Raw genomic sequence first — 20,367 nt, 5'->3', positions numbered from 1 at the left:
CGTAGTCTAACAAGCTTTTTATTCGCGGCTCAAACCAAGAATATTTGTTTCATAATGACGTTTATAATTTGTTCTTTTTAGAAACAGCCACACTTTTTTTTATAGATCAAATATGATCCACAAAAAAAAGTTAAGATCCGTTCTCTTTTTCAGGTAGATTCTCATTTCATAAACACACTAATGTTAATGGTCATTATACAAATCAATTAAAGAAAAATTAAGGGCCCTAACATAGGTAAAGATACATAAGTCAACTTTTTTTTCGATGGGGTTGTCTACACTTTGTGCCGACATTTCGGCGGGCCGAATGGAACCACGTCGCGGGCCGGATCTGGCCCGCGGGCCGTATTTTGGGCATCGCTGCTTTAAATATTTGATTTGAAGATTCAGTCTACTACACAGACCCATAGAAATCTAGATCTATAGACTATAGGCAGAGTTTATAATCTAGACTAGTTCTAGATCTACGCCGCCTACGGTCCTACAGGGCAATAATTAAATAAATACGGCTTGTCTTCGAGTCCGGAGATGAATGAGGAATGCTGCAGCCCCTACTGCGACCTACATATTTTGCCACATTCACATGGTGACATGCGATGCAGTCACGGCATTCCCGGATTCCGGGCATTGTGAATGTGATTCTGATTGTCTACCGATGGTCAATTTTATCATTAATAATCATTTAATCAAATTAGATTTTCTTTTCGCCGTGTACCGCTTACGTTTAGCTGTCGGCGGTGGATTTTCTTTTGGTCATACATAATCTATAGATTAGTATAGATCTATACTCAAGTTACAATACCTTTGTAAGTGATCTCCAGCTGGTCCTTAAACTTAAATAGTTTTAATGGGTCCCCTTTAAGTTTCTTTTTCGTCTAAACAATATAAAATATAATGAATATTTGGGTTGTCTGGGGGGCCCCAAGATCTGGATTCTATAATCTATATTTATATTATAGACTATTATAGCTTAATTATGTTGCCTGTAGCAGCTACAGTGTAGCCTATAGAATAATATATATATAGAGAGAGTTGTAGGCTAAATCCAGCACTATCTAAGATCTAGGTCTAGATAGGCGATAGTCTATAACTAGTATTTAAGTTTTAGGTTGCAGCAATACATGTCACATAAAGATCTAGATTATAGAAAGATTATTATAGACCCAGACTAGTGTTTCCCAAACTGTGTTACATAGAACCCTAGTGTTTTGCGAGCCTTGACTAGGTGTTCCACGATTTATTGGAGTAATTAATTAGTGGGGTACAGAACAGAAAAATTAATTTTATTAGGTCTTCTCTTAAAAAAGGAAAAATTCTATAATGACATGATTATGAACTTTGAACTGACTAATTAGAAACAAAGATCAAGCATTAAATGATTTCTGGTCAAGTTTGCCTAAAGAGTACCACACATATTCTATAACAAAGTATAGTTATATTACTTCTGTTTCCTACAATCTATTGGTGTGAACCCCATTTTCTTATGTGGAAAAAAAGACAGGGTACAGATCTAGTAACTGGCTTGGCAGAACAGTGACACCAGATATTGGAACTCATCTTATCAATATCATTCCTGATACCAAAGAGTTATACTCTAAAAAGACTCAATACCGTCATAAAGTGATCAAACCTTCATTATTTTAATTCTTAAATATCTGTATTTTATTATAAAAAAAATAAAAGTAATAATTCTAAATTTTGATTATGGTTATTATTATTTTTTATTAAAACAATTAGGAAATAATTAAACCTAAAAAATAATGAAAATGTTTAGCTCAATTATCAGAATTCTAGAATTCTCATCAAAAAGAATAAAGTTTTGGGAATCAGTGTTATAGATTTGAATATAAATCTAGACAATTCAAGACATGATCTATCCAGAAATCTGGATTGACTAGACTCTAGATATGTCTAGCATAAATAGCTCAAGTCTAGTCACTCTAAACTAGTGAATAGATTTTTAATTTTGATCTGGAATCTAGTAGATATCTAATAAAACTCAAATCAATTAGTATTATAGATCAATTTCTAAAGAAAATGATTTACTTCTAGATCTAAAATATAGATCTACTTTTCTAATCTAGATCTATTCTAGATAAGGATTAAGTACTTCTATTAAATAAAATCAAAATGATTATATTGCAATGTAACCTTCTTATTGTTAGCACTTCAGAAATGCATTCCAATGATTATGATACCAATTTCATGTACCTGAGCTCTGGGTTTAATTTGTAATCTATGGGGAAATTATTTTATATTTTACAATTTTAATCATCAGCCTTTTTATTTTACCCTAAAAACAAACTCCACCCTTTATTGATCTGAAAACTTAATCTAGGACCCAAGGATAAAGTGTATGAAAAAAGTGGATAAAGTGGCCCAAAGCATAAGACAATTTTTAAAAAGTCAGTCTTAATGTGAACTGAAACATCATAGTCATAAATTAAACTAATCATAGATTTCTGTTTTATTTTGTTTCATTTTAGGCTTAATTAGACAATAGTGTTTTTTAAAGTATCTACTTGTTTAGATTAATTTTTTGCTTCATAAATATATTGTAAATGAATGTAGCAGACTGCACAGAAAAGGGAAAGCCTAGATTCTTTTATTTATATATATATATATATAAAAAACAAAGTTTCAAACTATTTTGTTCAGCTTTATTAATTTGTAACCATGTAATCATGCCTAAATTAGATTGCTTAAAAAATAAGTGCTTAAAAAATAAGTCAATGAAATCATTTAGATCTAGTGGGTCTACCTAATTAGAGTTACAAATTTAATTTAACAACCATTGACAAATATTCAAGTGCCACAAGAGAACTACATCTAGAATCTAGAACTATCTAAATATTTTTTTAAATTATTTTTAATTATTAATTATTCCTAAATTAGATTGCATTAAATATTTGTCAATGAAATCATTTAGTATTTAGATATAGTGGGTCTACTATTTAGAATAACAGTAAATTTAATTTAACAACCATTGACAAATATTCAAATGCTTCAAAAGAACACTAAATCTAGATCTATCTAAATATATTGCCTCATTATTTGTCTAAATAGTAACAATACTACCAGAACATCTGGATCTAGATTCTAGATCTCTTTGATTATATATCTCTAGAATGTCATACTCTCCGCCTGACTCTCAGCCTCTCCACTCTTGTTTTCCCCTGGATTTTTTTGTTTATTTTTCTTGAATTCACTTATTTTGTAAAGAATGACTGGGACTGGGTGTTTGTTTGACTCTTTTCGTTATGTACTAGATCTGTGTCATACTCATATGGATATTTATTATTTGGCTAAAGCCATATGACATTGAATTTGTGTTTCATTAGAGATTTTTTTGTGGTACACTATGTATACATTTTAACTCCATCATCTGTTGCATTCTAAAAAAAATTTTTATTACTTTTACTTAAAATGTAGCTGCTTAAACTCATACCATTTTAAAAGCAGCTAACCAGACCTTTATTTATTGATATTTTCCATTTGTGCTTGCACCTATTTAATAACAAATATTTCATTTAGTTGTATGACATTTCGTCATCAAGCATGACTAAAAGGCTGTCATTTTTTGTGTGTATTTTCTTGCAGGGTGCGGTAAAGCTTTTTCACAGCTGTCTAATTTGCAATCTCACTCACGCTCACACATGACGGACAAGCCGTTCCGATGCAATTCATGTTATAAATGCTACGCAGATGAGCAGTCACTGCGGGAGCATATACCAAAACATTCAGACACCAAACATCTTAAGACACACATCTGTCATATATGTGGAAAATCATATACACAAGTGAGTATTGCTGCACCTTTATTTTTTGTGGGGTTTTGTTTTGTCCTTTGATATTAGTCATCATATCCTGCTAAACTTTGACAATGTCTTATTCTTAGCTATCATCTTTATTTTCTTTGTTTTTTACAGCCTAAAGAGATTTAGATAAAAAGGAAAATATTTGAATGTGTATAACAAACATGCCTTCATCATTTATTTTAAAAATTTTGGACATTCCTTCAGAAATGAAGATAATTAGGTCCTAGGCCAGACCTACTGAGCGACAGAGATGCAGCAAGTTGGGTTTGAACTTGGTATCATTGTGGTGACAATCCATAGCCCATATTACATGACCAGGCAGAATAACTTACATGTTAATGTTTAGTGAAATCAGTAGTACTATGGTCATCAAGTTTGGTAAACTACAGATGTATAATACAGTCTTATTATGTAACAGCATATGGAACATGGAATATTTATACATTTTTCTTACAGTATAGTACAGTATAGTACAGTATCTTGCTGATGTAGAACTGTGTCTGTTGCATTGATTTCTGATTATGGTTTATTTTGACTGGCTCATAGAGCATGTTTCTGAAACATATGTGTGAATCAGTTGATGGATTTATTTACAAGACATTGAGAAGGGTTGGGTGGCTTTTATAATGTTGGTGAAATGGACTATTTATTAATATTCTGCATTCGGTTAGCGGAACGATCACATATGTGTGTAGATCCTGTTCCCAATCGAAATAATGGATGTTGTACTCTATATATTTATAAGCAATCATATTTTTTTGTTTAAAAGGCCTTTATTCTGTTAATCCTTAACATTTCTGTGCACATGAATGGCATGAAATATTTGTTAAATTTGATAATCCCCCTTGCTTGCTTGCTATCTTTACGTTATTATCTCTTGGTTCCTAGGAAACATACCTGACACGTCACATGACCAAGCACTCCCAAGAAAATGTACCCAAGATAATGACACGGCCTATCAAACAGGAGCCAATGGACTTGGTGGACCGTGACTTCATCGGGGCTCGTCTGCCCGATAGGTCCACGCCCTCTGACCTTAGCATGAATCCAGGTGGAGCCACATCATGCAGCAAAGGGAGTGCCCCCTCGTCCGCCTTCATGCCATTGTCTCCTTTTGCAGCCAACACTGTGAGTTCTTCCTCCGGCCCAGGCTACCATTATAGGTGAGTGCTGTGGTATGAATTTTTGAGAAGCTTCCTAGGAAATGATCTTGAATCTTCTCTTTAGCTGGGAAAAATGGTCATGATAACATTGTGTATATTCATAAAGATGGTTGTAGAGTCTTAATTCACTTGGGGGAAAAGTTGATTATATTGTTTGGGCCTTATGCATAGACACTATCTTGGGATTATTGCTTAGCTAATTTTTCCCAGGCAGAAGTGCTGATTAGGAATTCTTGAAGGGAAACTTTTTGCATTGACCACCTTGTGAATTGCATAGCTTTTGCCAAGTCCACTAATGAATTTTAGACGTTGATCTCATCTCAGTTGAGATGTTTTACCACGATTTTTATACTGTCCATATAGAACATGTACAGGATTTGTGCTTTTCTGTAATGGAAAGTTCCCCTTTCAGATCTTCTGATCTATAGAGTGGATGATGTTAATGTCATCTGTTTCTTTTTGCCAACGGTTAATGAGCAGGGTGTGGTGTCATGTGGCCAGCACAATATCCAACCACCTTAACTTTCCCCAGCTAAAGTCAGGTAACCATTAGATTCAAAATCCAAGTCTTCACCAAGATTCGAAACCAGGACCTTGGTTTGGAAGCCAAGCACTTAATCACTCAGCCACCACACCCCCCAGATTACAGTCAATTTAAGTTCCAGTTCGCATAAGGATTTATGCTGTTGTACCCACTGTTACCTGTTACATCCACCATGTCCTACTTTGGTTGTTAAAATAGTATTCATAAACAAAAATGATTAAAACTTTTGCAAATAGTATCAAGAGATTTGTTCTTTATTTTGGTGTTGTTTTCATTTGCAGCCCAGGCCTAAGTCACAACAGCTTGAGCTCTCCACTACCCCATATCTCTTCCATGGCATCACCACGCTACTTCCCGTATGACCCCATCGCATTCGGGAGAAAGTCAGACGGCCAGGAGCGCAACCTGAACATGGCTGGCGTACCCAGAGAGTCAATGATCGCCAACTCTCTTCTGAGCTTGCAGCATATCAAGAACTATGCTTCCCAGCAGATGCCCAGCTTCACGCCAACCCCAGGTGCCGGCTCACGATTGGCTTAGTCTTCGCTTGACATCGACTGAAGGCTTCACCCTAGCTTTGATCTCAAACCCCCCACACGCACTTAACAATCAAGGAGAAGAATTGTTGATGGCTGACCTACATCTGCAGTATTCAAATTATTTCCTCTTTTTTGTTTTCTCTACGAATTGAACATTTTTATTTATGTTTCAAACCAGTTGATAAGAAAAACAACAGAAACCTTTAGGCTGTAATTAACTAATTACTGACAAACTAAAACCTTTAAAGTTATGCAACAAATGTTTTGAATGTTCACAATACAAAAATCTTGAACTATGAAGTAGTTACATTTGAAAGAGACCACTTAGAAATTGATATCCTAGCCCAACGTTACACTACAAACATATTGTTAAGTGCCTGATTACTCTATGCGGGACCACACATCACTGCATTGTATATTGCTACAGGCCCTGGTACCCTACATCCATGTTGAGAAAATTCATTGGTCTAGAGCTGAAAAAGAGGGTGCCTAGTTGAAAGCAACCGTGCTCTAGCTCTGTGTCGCATGACTAATGCCTGTCCAACAGCATGTAAGCACATCAAACGTGAATGGTGTTTTGCTTAAGTTTTCTACTTGGGAATGTAGACTTAAGCCAATGCATAGCCGCACTATTAGAAGAGTGATATAACACACACACACATCCTGACCCTTCTAATAATCTTGTTCCTCTACAACTTTTTTTTTTGGTTCTCTTTGTTGACTTACAAAAAATATTATTACATAAATCTCTTTAGATATACTTTAAATATATTTAATTTATTTTTTTATTGAAAAAATCAGAATATTTACTTAAAACATGATCACATTTCATACTTAGGACAACAAAAAGCTAGCAGAACATATTTTAGGGAGGTTTTGTTTTTTTTATCTTGTAAATTTCTCTTCCAGGCTTTAAATTTTTTTTCTTTTCGTTTAACAAGTTTGATACCTTGCCTTGAAGGCTACCACAAACTTAACAGTCTCTAGTGATGTAGCTGGTAATCTACAAGTCTGTAGAATACATCTTCTCCCATCAGACCAATGCAAGCTGCATAGATTCATGCCATGTATACAGTTCTTTTCACTAATTTATTCTCTTGTTCATAATTGTCTTTTTAATTGTAGATAATTGACCAAATGCTCACTATACAAGGAGAAAGAAATACAACAATTTTTTTTTTATTTGATCAAAACAGATGACAATTTGTTTCATATAAACATTAATCCACCCTGCTGTGTATATTTTGTTACAAATGATATGCTATTATCAAATAGAAACACAAAGTATTTAATAAAAGGAGCAGAAAAACATCTTTTGTACAAAAAATAAATAATTTTTTTTTGTTTTGGTTTGAATTTCTTCGATTGTACAGTAACATGTAAGTTATTTTTCATTTTGTTCTGTCATGATTACCAGACATCTAGAAATACATCCACGAGTAGGTTTTGTGCATACAGACATTAAAAGTAGAACTTTTGGTTCATTCGTTTTGATTTGCTCTTAAATTGTGAGATTTTTTTTATTTTTTTTTGCCGTATATGTAGAAATAGAGTCAAGTTGAAGCTACTTTAGTATTAAATTACCCCAGTTTATTGTTCTATTAAAGTAATCTTACCGTTGCTCTCAAATACAATTAATTTTTGCTTTACTCATTTATTTGAGATATATACTGGTCTAAGCAAGAGTAAAAGGCAATGTGAGCAGGCAATATTTTTGGGCTAACACTTCAAACATGAAGCTATGACAAGTACCTTTCAAGGGCTTTTCATCATAAAAACAATCTTTGTAACAACAAAATGTTTATACAATAAATAGAAAATTTATTTTACAATACCCAGAACGTCTAAAATTTTTGATGAAAAAAAATTATTTTTTTATTTGTAAGCTTATGTCATCTAGAAGATAAATTAGGCCAGCACTGCTCTTGATTTACTTTGTCTGTAAATGTTTATTTCTTTGTTAGTCACACTATGAGGTTTGAAAAAGGGTGTTATTCCAGTGTGGGGGTGTTAGGTGGTCAAATGTCCAGAGGTCCAGTCTTGTAAGGAAGACAAAGCCATGTGATAGACAGTTCAGCTGATGAAGCACTTTTTGCTTAGCCAATTTTGTAAAAAAAAAAAAAAATATTAAATTGCGAGTTAACTATGGAAGAATATAAGGTAAGGATGCTAAGTGAATCCTTCCAGTGTGTTAGCTGCAGGAGAGGAATCCTGGGTAAACCCTCATGTGTCTACGTCCCGCGATGACGAGCACGAAAAACACTATTTTCAAAATAGCGTCCTTTGGCCTCAGTTTCCCTAGCCAGTCCATGACATGTAGGGTTAGGGTTTGATCCTCAGCTAACACATTGAAAGTACTGTTATTTATCTGATGAGCACCGCACTGGTGCCAGATAATTCTACTGACGTTTGAGTGTTTATTATGGGATTATCTCTTCAGTGTAAACATTGATACCATTATAAAAACTTGCCTGTTAAGATGCAAGCATGTTTGATTTCTTTACTAGTTCATGTCATAAAATGAATGTAACACTACAAAATGTACACTATTATACTGGAGACAGGACGAGTTGCAAAGATGGGCAGGAGGTTTTAATTATGTTTTTTAAGGGTTTTATTACTGCTTGTGATTCTTATTTGATATTAATAATGGAAGTCTAGCATTTTGATATTTTGATTGTGAATTATTTGTCAGGACAAATAATAAATCTTGTTTTGGATGCTTTATGCCAGCATGTACGATAAACTGTTTTAAAGTTTATAAATTATAATAATTAAAAAAAAAAAACTTTGTCCAACGACATTTTTATATATGTAAGTTACTAGCACGGCATTTCTCCAATCCTAACGTTCAACTCCATTCTATTCTGTGTTAATCATTGTCATCTTTTTTAAAACCTTTTTTTTTTTAAGTGTTATTCTTCGATTGTGATTTTTTTTTTGAACTATTTGTATATATTTATATATAAATCGATTCTATTTTGAATGTTTTGTTTTGAATGTCAAGCACCATGTAGTCCTGATCTGTGTAGTTAGTCCCCCCCAGAGCATATTGCCATGTTTATTCTTTGAAATCATCACCTTGATTCATGTTGTATTCCATCCTTAAGGTGTAGCCATTTATTTCCACTTGATGTTTGATTCTTTCATTAGCCTTTTTTTCTTTTAGCCGTTTGTGATGAAATCTATTGTTGTGGTCATCCTGTGGTCATTTCGTCTACCTGATTATCTTAATCACATTGCAGTGTACATATTTCTTCGCTTTTTTTTTTTGTCTATGCTTGTGAACCATTTTCCCCATCAGTTTTTATGTCTATATTTATATAAATATATCTTGAAATATTCAACCTATAAATATGCTATGGGTTTTTTTTCAATAAATGTTTGTACTAATTTTGAATAGTGTCATCCTATATATAATCACTGGTAGTATCACATGATATAACTTTGTATGTATGTAAACGGTATTGAATGCAATGACTTAACATAAATTACTGTTACGATTAAGTTAATTATATGATCCATTTATTTCAGTTCAAGTTTGAAAGTTTATTTTATTGTTAAATATTGTCAGGAGATCGATGCAGTTTTGAGAAACTCTTGTACAATCAACTTTGAGCATCAAATGCTGTCAATTAGTTAGAAATGTGATTTTCTTGAATGCAGGTGTGCAGTTCAGATCTGTCAGAGTCTTGAGGGCAGAACAGTTGGCAAGAAGACTCTTGTGGACTGGCTAGGGAAAACTGAGGTTCTGGGCGCTACCTTGGTGCTTGTCAGCGCGCAGGTAGCAGAGTCTTCTTCCTAATTGCTTGGCCCTCATTCTCTCTATGTATGGTTTGATACATCTTTTCACTAGTTGAATACCGGTAATAAAAACTGAAATTGACAGCTGTCTACGTACAGGATAAATAATTTCAAGATTCGGTTTGGCAACTATTCAGTATCATCTTAAATAGGTGCAGGCCATTAGTTTTTTTTGTTTTTTTTTTCACATAGCATTTTTTTTTTGCGTACTCAACTTCCATGACCACAGCTGGACAGAATGGCATGATATATGTTTGTGATATTTTCTTGTCTTTGTATTTCTTTAGGTGATATTGGCCTCCCCAATCTTTTTGAAAGCCTTGACTCAAGGTGATACTGGCCTCCCCACCTTACTAAACAACAGTTTAGCAGTGATACCTACTTACTAATCTTAGTGCGTCACTGGTAACACAGTGAGGCTTTGTATATTTTCGAAGAATTCATGGTCACTTAGGTGAATGTCAGCCAGCAATGGTTTTTCTCAGCCTTGTAAACTTTTTCTTTTTTTTTTCCCAGATGTTTATGTCACTGTCTTGAAATAATCAGTCAATCCAAGGTTGATTTTCACATGCTTTTCTTTACGGGAATTGTCTGGACAGTTGGGCTTTAGTCAACCAATATCTGTGCTTAGAGTGTATTGTCCTGCTAGACAGTGGTGTAATATTACATCAGGTTCAATGTCATCAGGCCTATTGTTTTATTGGTTAGTTCAGTTTGGGTTAGGTAGAGACATGGCCCAAGATGTAAGAACAAATGGTACTGAAGTCATCTATGAAATGATCAGTTTGGGCTCAGAGTGCAAGGGATGGCTAGCATTCTTCCAAAGTTCAAGGCCCATCAGCTATCATCTCTTTTCAGCAGACTTTCCTCCTGGTAAGCTTGTGACATATGTCTCCTTTCTGTGTGTGTTTAGATTTCAGAGTAACTTAGGGATATCTGTCAAAACTGTCTGTGTGTTTAAATCACAGTGTTCTCTTCTGGCATTGGTTGTCATGTGGTTGGAAGTGACTTGCAGCCTTCTTATAAGACACTCAAACACTTTCCAGCAGCTCTCTTGCATTATCACTCTCCACTAGGCTTTCATTCAGAAGATAGGACTCTTTCTACAGGAATATTGTAACTATTGATCAAAGTAACTAACTTTCACCTGAAAATTTTTTTTCTCCCGAAATTTCTCAATGCTAAAAATTGTGTTAAGTCACTTTAAGTCATTCGATAACTTTGGGATGTCAGTCATCTTGTCATTAAGTCTTTAAATGTTAGTCAGTCATTGTGTCATAGTTCAGTATTTGCAGCTATGTCTTTGAATCCAATTGCTCAAAACTTTTGACTGAAATAAATCATTTGGACCCAGTAAATCAAAATTCTTGTCACATTGTTTTAATCCCAAGTTGAACAAAATAATTGTCTTAGGCAAGTGAGTTCAATAATCGCACTCTTTTACTGGTTACACAATTTCCCTTCTGACACCACATTATGCCACAATTTAATATTTGGAATCTATTTGGTTGAACAGGTTGTGTGATTTAGTTTTGAATCGACTTTTTGTGCTCTTTTCTTCTAAGTGGAGATGTTTTCTTTTGTTTTTATTTTGTTATGTCAGTACTAAATTTTAACTAAAGAAAAATCTTTTCTTTCTTTTTCTCATCCAAGCAGCAAGCAATTGTTTCTTTACATTCTACTCAGACTTATACACAGGCTGTTGATGTATACTTCTTTGAGTTTTATTTTTGTATTTTGTTGTTTTTTGTGTTAAATCTAGTTTTTTTTTGTTCTTTCACATTTGATGTGAAACTGTGATGGTGCTCTAGACTTTTTTGCTATGCACACATTCATGTCACTTACACAGCCCTTCTCTATGTCATAGCAAGACACTTTACAATGATGTGACTAAACGACTTGAATTAAAACTTCCCTTGTTGAAACCAAGTCATAAAACTTGAGCATTCAGAGCAGTTACTTTTTGTTATGCACACATTCATGTCACTTACACAGCCCTTCTCTATGTCATAGCAAGACACTTTACAATGATGTGACTAAACGACTTGAATTAAAACTTCCCTTGTTGAAACCAAGTCATAAAACTTGAGCATTCAGAGCAGTTACTTTTTGCTATGCACACATTCATGTCACTTACACAGCCCTTCTCTCTGTCATAGCAAGACACTTTACAATGATGTGACTAAACGACTTGAATTAAAACTTCCCTTGTTGAAACCAAGTCATAAAACTTGAGCATTCAGAGCAGTTACTTTTTGCTATGCACACATTCATGTCACTTACACAGCCCTTCTCTCTGTCATAGCAAGACACTTTACAATGATGTGACTAAACGACTTGAATTAAAACTTCCCTTGTTGAAACCAAGTCATAAAACTTGAGCATTCAGAGCAGTTACTTTTTGTTATGTCTTTTTAAACCACCATTTGCAGTCCTTGCGATCTATGGGGCAGATGATGTAAAGGTCATCTGTTTCACAGTTAATGAGGGTGTCATGTGGCCAGCACAGTAACCTATTGCCTTTACTTTTCTCCAACCAATGTCGGGTAACCATTAGAGCTAGTTGGACTTGGACGTGCCCTAAAATCTCGAAATTCAAAATCTCAGTCTTCACCAGGATTCGAACCCGGAACCCTCGGTCTTTGATGGCTTCCTTAAAATGTTAGATCCCCATCTGTTCTTAAAACAGCACCAAGCATTTTTATGAAGGATCTATTACAGGCAGACAAAACATTATAGGCTAATCACCAAGCAACACTTCTGTAAGGCACCATAGAATATTTTCAGCTGTAACCAAACAGTTGGAGGTCAACTGTTTCTGTCTAGTTATGTGGTCAGGCCAGTATCATCTTCTCTTGTCTTATATTCCTTTCATCTCTTGGCTGCAGGTTCTCTTGTCATGCACTGACCAGATGTGATAGTTGATTGGGATCAGGGTGAAAACTGTACAGTTTTTATAGACACCTTAAAGCCCTTTTCAAAACTGTCTTAACTTTATCTGTTTGGTTGTTTACTAGAGAGATGCTTAAAGAAGGTTTTTGTATGGTCAGTATGTTCCCGTTGTTCTAGTTGAGAGAACCAATCTCCTGGTTTGGAAACAAATTATTTCTACTCAAAGTCTGATTTGTTTTAGTTTGCTGGAGTCTAAGAAACCATTGTGTATGTGTGTGTGTGTTGCAGGATGTTTTAGTTTCCAGTTGTGATACTATTTATCTGAGTTTTTATTCAAAATGTTAGTTTCTTTCTACCACTTTTTCTTGCTCCTACAAAACTCAAACTCTGAGAGACATATGAGATACTAATGGAGCTTTCACAAACCTGGACATTGAAAATGGGCTTTAAAAGTAATAGATATTATATTCCCAGGCAATGGAAGTTGTATCAGACCAAATCATTGCTTAGTCATTGGGTTCCATATTCAGTTGAGTTTTGTTTGCAGATAAGGATAATGAGTAATGTTATTAGAGAGAGTGTTAGACTTAGTTTTTCATGCTTATGAATTTAATGTGACTGAATTTTTTTTTTTTTTTTTTTTTTTTTGCAGTCACTGAAAAAAAACAACAAAAAAACAATTGTAATGTAAAGTTATTTAAAATGTTTACCAGTTTAACTTGGTTTTACCTTCTGTTTTGTCTGACATGTAAATAATTAGAGATGTTCATGGTGTTTCTCAAGTGACTGAATGCAGTGGTGCTTTCTTTGTCCAACATCTTTCCAATTATTTTTTTTGTTTTTGTTTTTTTGAATTTTGTGTTTGGGCCAAATGGTTACTACTGGGCAGCAACTAGTTCATCAAGACTTTGACCTGCAACATCGTATCAAAGAATACATTCTATTGCTCAATTCTATACTATATAGAACTTCATATAGAACTATAGATTTGGAGTTTCTCTATTTGTATATATATATTTACTTGTATAGTCCTAGCCCATTTCTCATCTCTTAGTGAATTGCACTTTAAGACCATTTTCTCTGTCATAGTTGAAAGTTTTGCATTTAATACAAGGAAAAAAAAAAAAGCTGTTAAGTCACTGACACCTAATACCATAAATGTTAATGAAGTCTATACATTGTATGCATCTTTTTTTTTTTTAAATATAATATAACGCTTTTTTTGTTGTCAATCTTATGGGTTTTTGTTTCTTCCATTTTCTGTGGCCACCAATAGCATTGTATCTTATGTACACTTTGGTTTGGTAGAAGTGTGATGTGACACAGCTTGCTCCATCCTTTAGAACAGGGGTTCTCAACCTGTGGGTCGTGACGCCCTTGGGGGTCGATGTGACCATTTGCCAGGGGGTCGCTTAAGACCATCGAAAATATGGATTGTTATTGCCTACTCTTCTATTGCTGTATGTGTGTGTTGGAGGTGGGGGGGGGGGGTCGCGGCAGAGTGTGGGGTTATAAAAAGGGGTCGCCGAGCTTAAAAGGTTGAGAACCGCTGCTTTAGAATGACATGTTGTAAGCAGCAAAGTCAATGGAGAGTAAGGCTTAGTTCTAACACTATTTAATATCTAGTAAGACAGAGGGGAAATCTCAATAGTGAGAAACAATATTTTGTAAACTTTGATCATTGAAGACTTTTCAAAAATTATTTAAACAAAAAAAGTTTATGTTTATTCTCATGAAAAGTTGTGGATAATCTTCCAAATGATTAGATCTTGAACTTGCTTCCTGTAGACTATAGAACCATTGTTTAGAGTCGAGTGACTAGTTGTGTGAGAATGTCTTTTATTTCTTGTGAATGTACCAATCAGTCTCTTTAAAACACTTAGATTTGAACCCATTGTTCTGTACATAGTTCATTCTACCGTTTTGTTGACCACAAAATTGAGTATTTATCTATTTATACGTCTCTACCCTTACACTATTTATCTAGATATTCATCTGGTATTACAGTAACTGGACTGGTTGGGGGGGGGTGAGGAGGAGGAGTATGTTGTTTTTGTGTGTCATTAGTTTTGAATTCAAGTCTCTCTCTCTCATATGTCCATACACTATGTGCCCATAACTCTAAAAAAACTTTGTTGGAAATTTAATCCCAGTGACTTCCCTTTTCTTTCTAAGGAAAGAATTTTTTTTTTTCATTGGCCAACATGGTACCAATGTTCAACGCATTTTTTTTTTGTTCCAGGAATGGACTGTTCTATCTATCTAATTATCTTCTTAAACAACGATCATTTGAAAAAGAATTTTTTTTTTTCTGAGTGTTGTGTCTTGCCTGTGACTTTATTCTTTAGCCACATTTGTTAAAGCTTTCTCTTTTGCCTGATCAAGTTAGGAGAATGAATGAGAGTCAAGTCTTCATGAAGCCTCTGTCATTAGAGTTACAGCAACTGTCTGTATGATAAAAGGAGGGGGGGGGGATAAAACTCTTTCAAATTTGTTAAATATTTGAGTTTAAAAAAAACAATAACTTGTCATTGTAGCTCTTTGATTTTTGTGAATATGTAATTTTTCTAAAAATGTACATGAAAATGTATTTCATTGGTTAGACTAAAAGAAATCAGCACTCATTTTTAAGCACTGAGTGTAATGCCTTGGCTTAAAGTTTCCAAAAGCAAATTCAATTCTTTGCATACTCTAAGAGACACTTGAGTGTAAATAAGTGTGTATAATTGGGATAAGATTTCTATTTCTCTCAGACTAATGAAGTCAGAAACTTTCCTAGGAATGTCATAATAATGTGCAAAGTGTATCAACTAAGGTCTGGCCACCTGCACATAGAATCTAGGTTGGACATGTTGTCAGCTTGTTTTACGCATAAGATGATTGTCATGAGGAAGATGTTTAGGTTGAAGCCACTAGATCTAGTTTTTAAAGGAATTCAGGTCTTGAACTAAATCACTGCCAGTGTTTCAAGTGAGATTAGAATGTCGTCTGCTTGTTACAGACTTTGATCTTTTAAAAAAAATTTTTTTTTCTTGTTTCAACTCAGCACTCTGCTTTTGTTTCACTTAAACTTTGACCCCGGATGAAAACCACCAAGAATCTTGTTGCGCCAGTTTGCAAGCGAGTCTGTTGCAAAAGTTTGCTGTGAATCGAAATGGTTGTATATCTAGAAATCTCAATCTAATTTTCCCTGTCAAAGCTGGCAGTCCACAAGTTCATTTCATCTTCCTGTTCAGTTCACCTGTGCTAGTTTTTTTTTTTTTTTTTTTTTAATCCAAACATTGTTATTGTAGAAACTTTCAATTGGTTAAAATCAAGCTACATTTGAACCTGTGTAGAAACTTTCAATTGGTTAAAATCAAGCTACATTTGAACTTGTGTAGAAACTTTTAATTGGTTAAAATCAAGCTACATTTGAACCTGTGTAGAAACTTTCATTTGTTTAAAATCAAGCTACATTTGAACTTGCGTAGAAACTTTCAATTGGTTAAAATCAAGCTACATTAGAACCTGTGTAGAAACTTTCAATTGGTTAAAATCAATCTACGTTTGAACTTTTATGGTATAGTTTGTTTTTGGTTATCTTCTTGTAAGAATCTCTCTTTTTTTTTAAATTGAAGTTAGGCCAAGTTATTTAACAGTAATAATTTTTTTTTTTTAAATAAAAGCACTAAAAACATTTAAGTTAAACTATCCTAGTCATGTCAGCTTGCCCTGCTGATTTGTTTTAATGAAGAACTTTCTTTTGTCCCCTAAGTACAGAATGTGCATCTATCAAGTTTTGATTGCTTGGTCCAACTAGTACACTACAGTTACTATTTCACACATCTTTTTTAACCAGTGGTTCCCAAACTTTTTTCTTTCACGAAACGCTTTGCACATTTCAAGCATTTAGCGGAACACTTTGCTAATTTTTAATTTTTGGTGAGAGATAAATTCATGTGTTGGTCTACTGGTTAGTGGAACACTTTGCTAATTTTTGGTGAGAGATTAATTCATGTGTTGGACTCTTAGTTAGTGGAATACCCATTCAGGCCTGGCGTAACATGGTTTGGGAAACACTGGTTTATAGGGATAAAGTTTGAGGGAGATTTGATGTTAGAAATAATGAAATATATAACGTATAAATAATGTATTACATGAATAATTCTTTGAAAGCTGGGAAGGGTTTAGTTTTGACAGCTGTCAATTTTTTTTTTCTTTATAATTTATCCTTGAGAATATTTAATGATCCAACACTTCAGACTGAAGAGGCTTACACTGCACTTTGATGGATGTAGATTTGTCTTACATTTTTAAATATTTGATTTTTTATTTTAAAATTGTATGTCCTTTTTTTTTTTCTGTAATTTTTGTGTGCAACAAGAATTATTTTGACTTGTTTTTTACTCTGGCTAAATGTTAAATTAGCAATATGCTACCAACTAATGTAGAGACAGTTACATGTCTGGCATTACACATTGTGCAGGAGGAAGTCACCTTGTGATGGGATGTCACACTAGAAATACAAGTATTGTAACAATTTTAAACTTCTGTCAATGTTTAAATTTAAGATTTTAATAAAGAAGGGGAGGTTACTTTTTTTTTGTTTTAAATTTCTGATACCAAAGAATGTCTGCTTTTGAAACTTCTTGAGTTGCTGCCCTTGAGACGTTTTTTTTTTTTTAAATTGAACAGGAAGTGATGTGGTGGAGAATGAACATTTCCACTATTTTTTTTGTTTTCAGTTTTTCTGTGTCGTCAATATGTTAGCGTTCTCTCCCTTGATTTCTCTCTGAATGTGCTGTATAAATATGCGTAAGTATTTGCTTTGTTATTAATAAGACAATAAAAAGAGAAAAAAAAATGGACTTGTGTTTTTGTCTAGCTTGTCTTGTCCATTAGGTGTCTGTTACACTGAGAGGAAAAACTGTCCAACTAGCAAAATATAAAGTTTTATGTAACTATATCTAGCCTAGATCTTCTAAACTTGTAAACACAAAATAGACCATTTGTATAACACACACATCGCTTTACATGCAGCTAGCAGCCCCGCCAGGAGAAAGGGTAGACAGTCTTTCCACATAACATGACGGTCACATAATAGGAATATGAAGAGATTCACGGGGGATGTCGCCCTTTGGCCTCTGCAAGCGTATGTGTAAAGACGGACACCCCCCTCGCCTTTAATATTATGGAACGACCCATCACAGTGTAAATTTTTCATTCCATTAAGTATATTTATGACAGGAGTAGGGATGAAAAGGTCACTGTCAAAAGAACTCCAGGCGCCATGTTTCCCTTAAATTTAGGTTGCGCATTGAATCAAAGCCTCTTACAAGTTAAAGGTTAATTGATGGCGTGAAGGCAATAAGCTGCAGTTAGAAAACTGGCAAAGGGAGAGAGTCATTTTCACGACATATTTTCAACTCAGTTATCTAATCTTTGTAAAATTTGATATTCTTATATCCCCTATGCTTTGCCTACTTTAAGCATTGAATATGCTTTATAGTTTATACTATGACAGTGGCGTAGCTAGAGGAGGGGGAGAATTTGAAAATCCACCCGTGCCCCCAATTGAGTGCTTTTTACATTAGATATAAAATATTACGCAAAACGCAGGAGCCCCCAAAGAGGTCAAGCCTCCAAACGATGGAAAATTCCTAGCTACGCCCCTGATACTATAGCCGCAGTATAGCGTGTTTGAGAAATGTTTAATCGATATTAGGGGAGCTAAAGTAAAAAGTATGAACGTGGAAGAGATTAAAAAGAGATTTGGACATAAATTAACAGAATAAACAATAAAGATCAAGGGCGCAGCATATTGATACATTCCTCTTGCCAACTAAATAAATGGCTTTCTTTAAAAACAATAACCAAATACAATTGTTTATTACGATATAGAGAAAATTACAATGAAATGATTGAATGTAACAGACTCAAGTCAAAATGTAAGAATGGTTTTCTAAACAAAATCTAACTCACTACAGTGGCATGTCTTTTCAGTTTGGTATTCGGGAGTCGTCTCCCCTACCTAGGACCACTTATTTTGCATCATTCACACTGCATAGCTAGCCTCTTCCCGCCATTACCAAAGAAACACACACAAACGCACACTCCATAATGCTCCTAATGATTTGTCTAATTAAACAGTATAGAGCCGCAAACTTCTAATACGATGTCTATAGATATATGTACAGGTATAGTGTGAATGTACGTTTTCTAACAAGCTTTCTATGGAAATATAAACAGGTGTCAAGTTTCTCATGAGTGGTCTAAGGAAAAATGAATAATTTGTAATTTCCTAATATGCTATTTTAGAAAAAAAGGAAACAAGCTCCAAACTTCTAATGAGATTAGACCTAATTACTATTAATGAGTTTTCTGAAGAAATATAAACAAATTATAAACTCACAATGAGCTGTCATGAACAATGACATACCCGAGGAAGGAACAGTTCTTTACTCTAAATGAGTTCTCTATAGAAATATGAACAAAATGTAAATTCGAATGAAATAGCAAAGACAATACGAACAAGTTCAAGGAAATATGAAATAGATATGAATCATAATTTTATTATAAGTAAATAATTATCCCCATAAAAATTACATTACTAATTATATTGAAAACATGAAATCAAGCTAAAAATTGTGTAAGGTTTGCCACCATAAAATGTCTGGATCTAACTGACTAACTGTAAACACAACAAAATAAGTGTATTGAAGTAACGTCTGTATTTCATAAGATAAGATAAATTTGAATAAATTACACCAATACCGGCTTCTTTATTAAGTTAACGGATAAGACGTCGAACAGACACAAAGATAAAGGCACATTCCTCGTCCCATATGCTAGGACAAATTTGCACAAGTGCTCCTTCTTCCCTAGTGCTATTAGAGCATGGAATGGGTTGCCTGAGCTGGCCAGGAAAACCAGTGACTTGGCAGAAATCAAGTCATTGGTTAATAAGCATGACTAAATGCATGACGCGTAGGACGAAATCATCTTCTTTTTCGAAGTAACGTCTGTATTATATAAGATAAGATAATCGTGGAATACAAATATTATTGACATATTATATATTTTTGGTGAATTTAAATTATGACTGGGACTTTTAAGTCCCGCCAGTAAACAAAGGGTTAAAAGTGAAAGGTTAGAAACAACACAAACATACAATAATACTTTAAAAAAAAAAAGCTTATATGAAGTGTAATTGTATTAATTAGTTTTGATCAGTCATGGAATTCAATTGCGTCATAGATCTAAATCTATGATAATAAATCTGTGCTTTTAGAAATATTTTTACCAATTGTTTTTTGAAAGCGCTTTTTCATGGTTTTAGCTTTCTCAATACTCTGTGACCCTATCACTTATCTGGACCAGTTGGGAAAATGGAAAGAGGGGGGGGGGGGTGGGCGAGAAAGCGAAATCTGGCTAATTTTTTTTTTTATATCGTATACGCTCTTTAAAAGCATTTATAAAAACAAAGGGAGTGGAGGGAAGGGGCCTGAATTCGAACTCAGGGCTCCAGCCTTCTGAAGCTGAGATACGGACCACTCTGCTAGGGAGGTGACTAGACAAATAAAAGTCTATAAGTCTGTTACAAACTTATTTTAAAGCAGTTAACT

General features: G+C 34.2%; 1 protein-coding gene across 11 annotated transcripts in view; it reads left to right on the top strand.

The window, feature by feature from the left end:
• LOC106078346 (zinc finger transcription factor lin-29-like) overlaps positions 1-17,423 on the top strand; it is a 422,178-nt gene extending 404,755 nt beyond the window's left edge. For all 11 annotated transcript variants that reach the window (XM_056008260.1, XM_056008264.1, XM_056008265.1 and 8 more), the window contains 3 exons: positions 3,601-3,800; positions 4,707-4,981; positions 5,807-17,423. In XM_056008260.1, coding sequence (XP_055864235.1) covers positions 3,601-3,800; positions 4,707-4,981; positions 5,807-6,065 — 734 coding nt within the window. In that variant the 3' untranslated portion in view covers positions 6,066-17,423. The remainder of the gene's footprint in view (positions 1-3,600; positions 3,801-4,706; positions 4,982-5,806) is intronic.
• The last annotated feature ends 2,944 nt before the right edge of the window (positions 17,424-20,367 follow it).

This window comes from Biomphalaria glabrata, chromosome 13 (genome assembly GCF_947242115.1).
Source record: "Biomphalaria glabrata chromosome 13, xgBioGlab47.1, whole genome shotgun sequence".
NCBI classification, from domain to species: domain Eukaryota; kingdom Metazoa; phylum Mollusca; class Gastropoda; family Planorbidae; genus Biomphalaria; species Biomphalaria glabrata.
The sequence above is the reverse complement of the archived record's forward strand: the minus strand, read 5'-3'. Positions and strand labels throughout refer to the sequence as shown.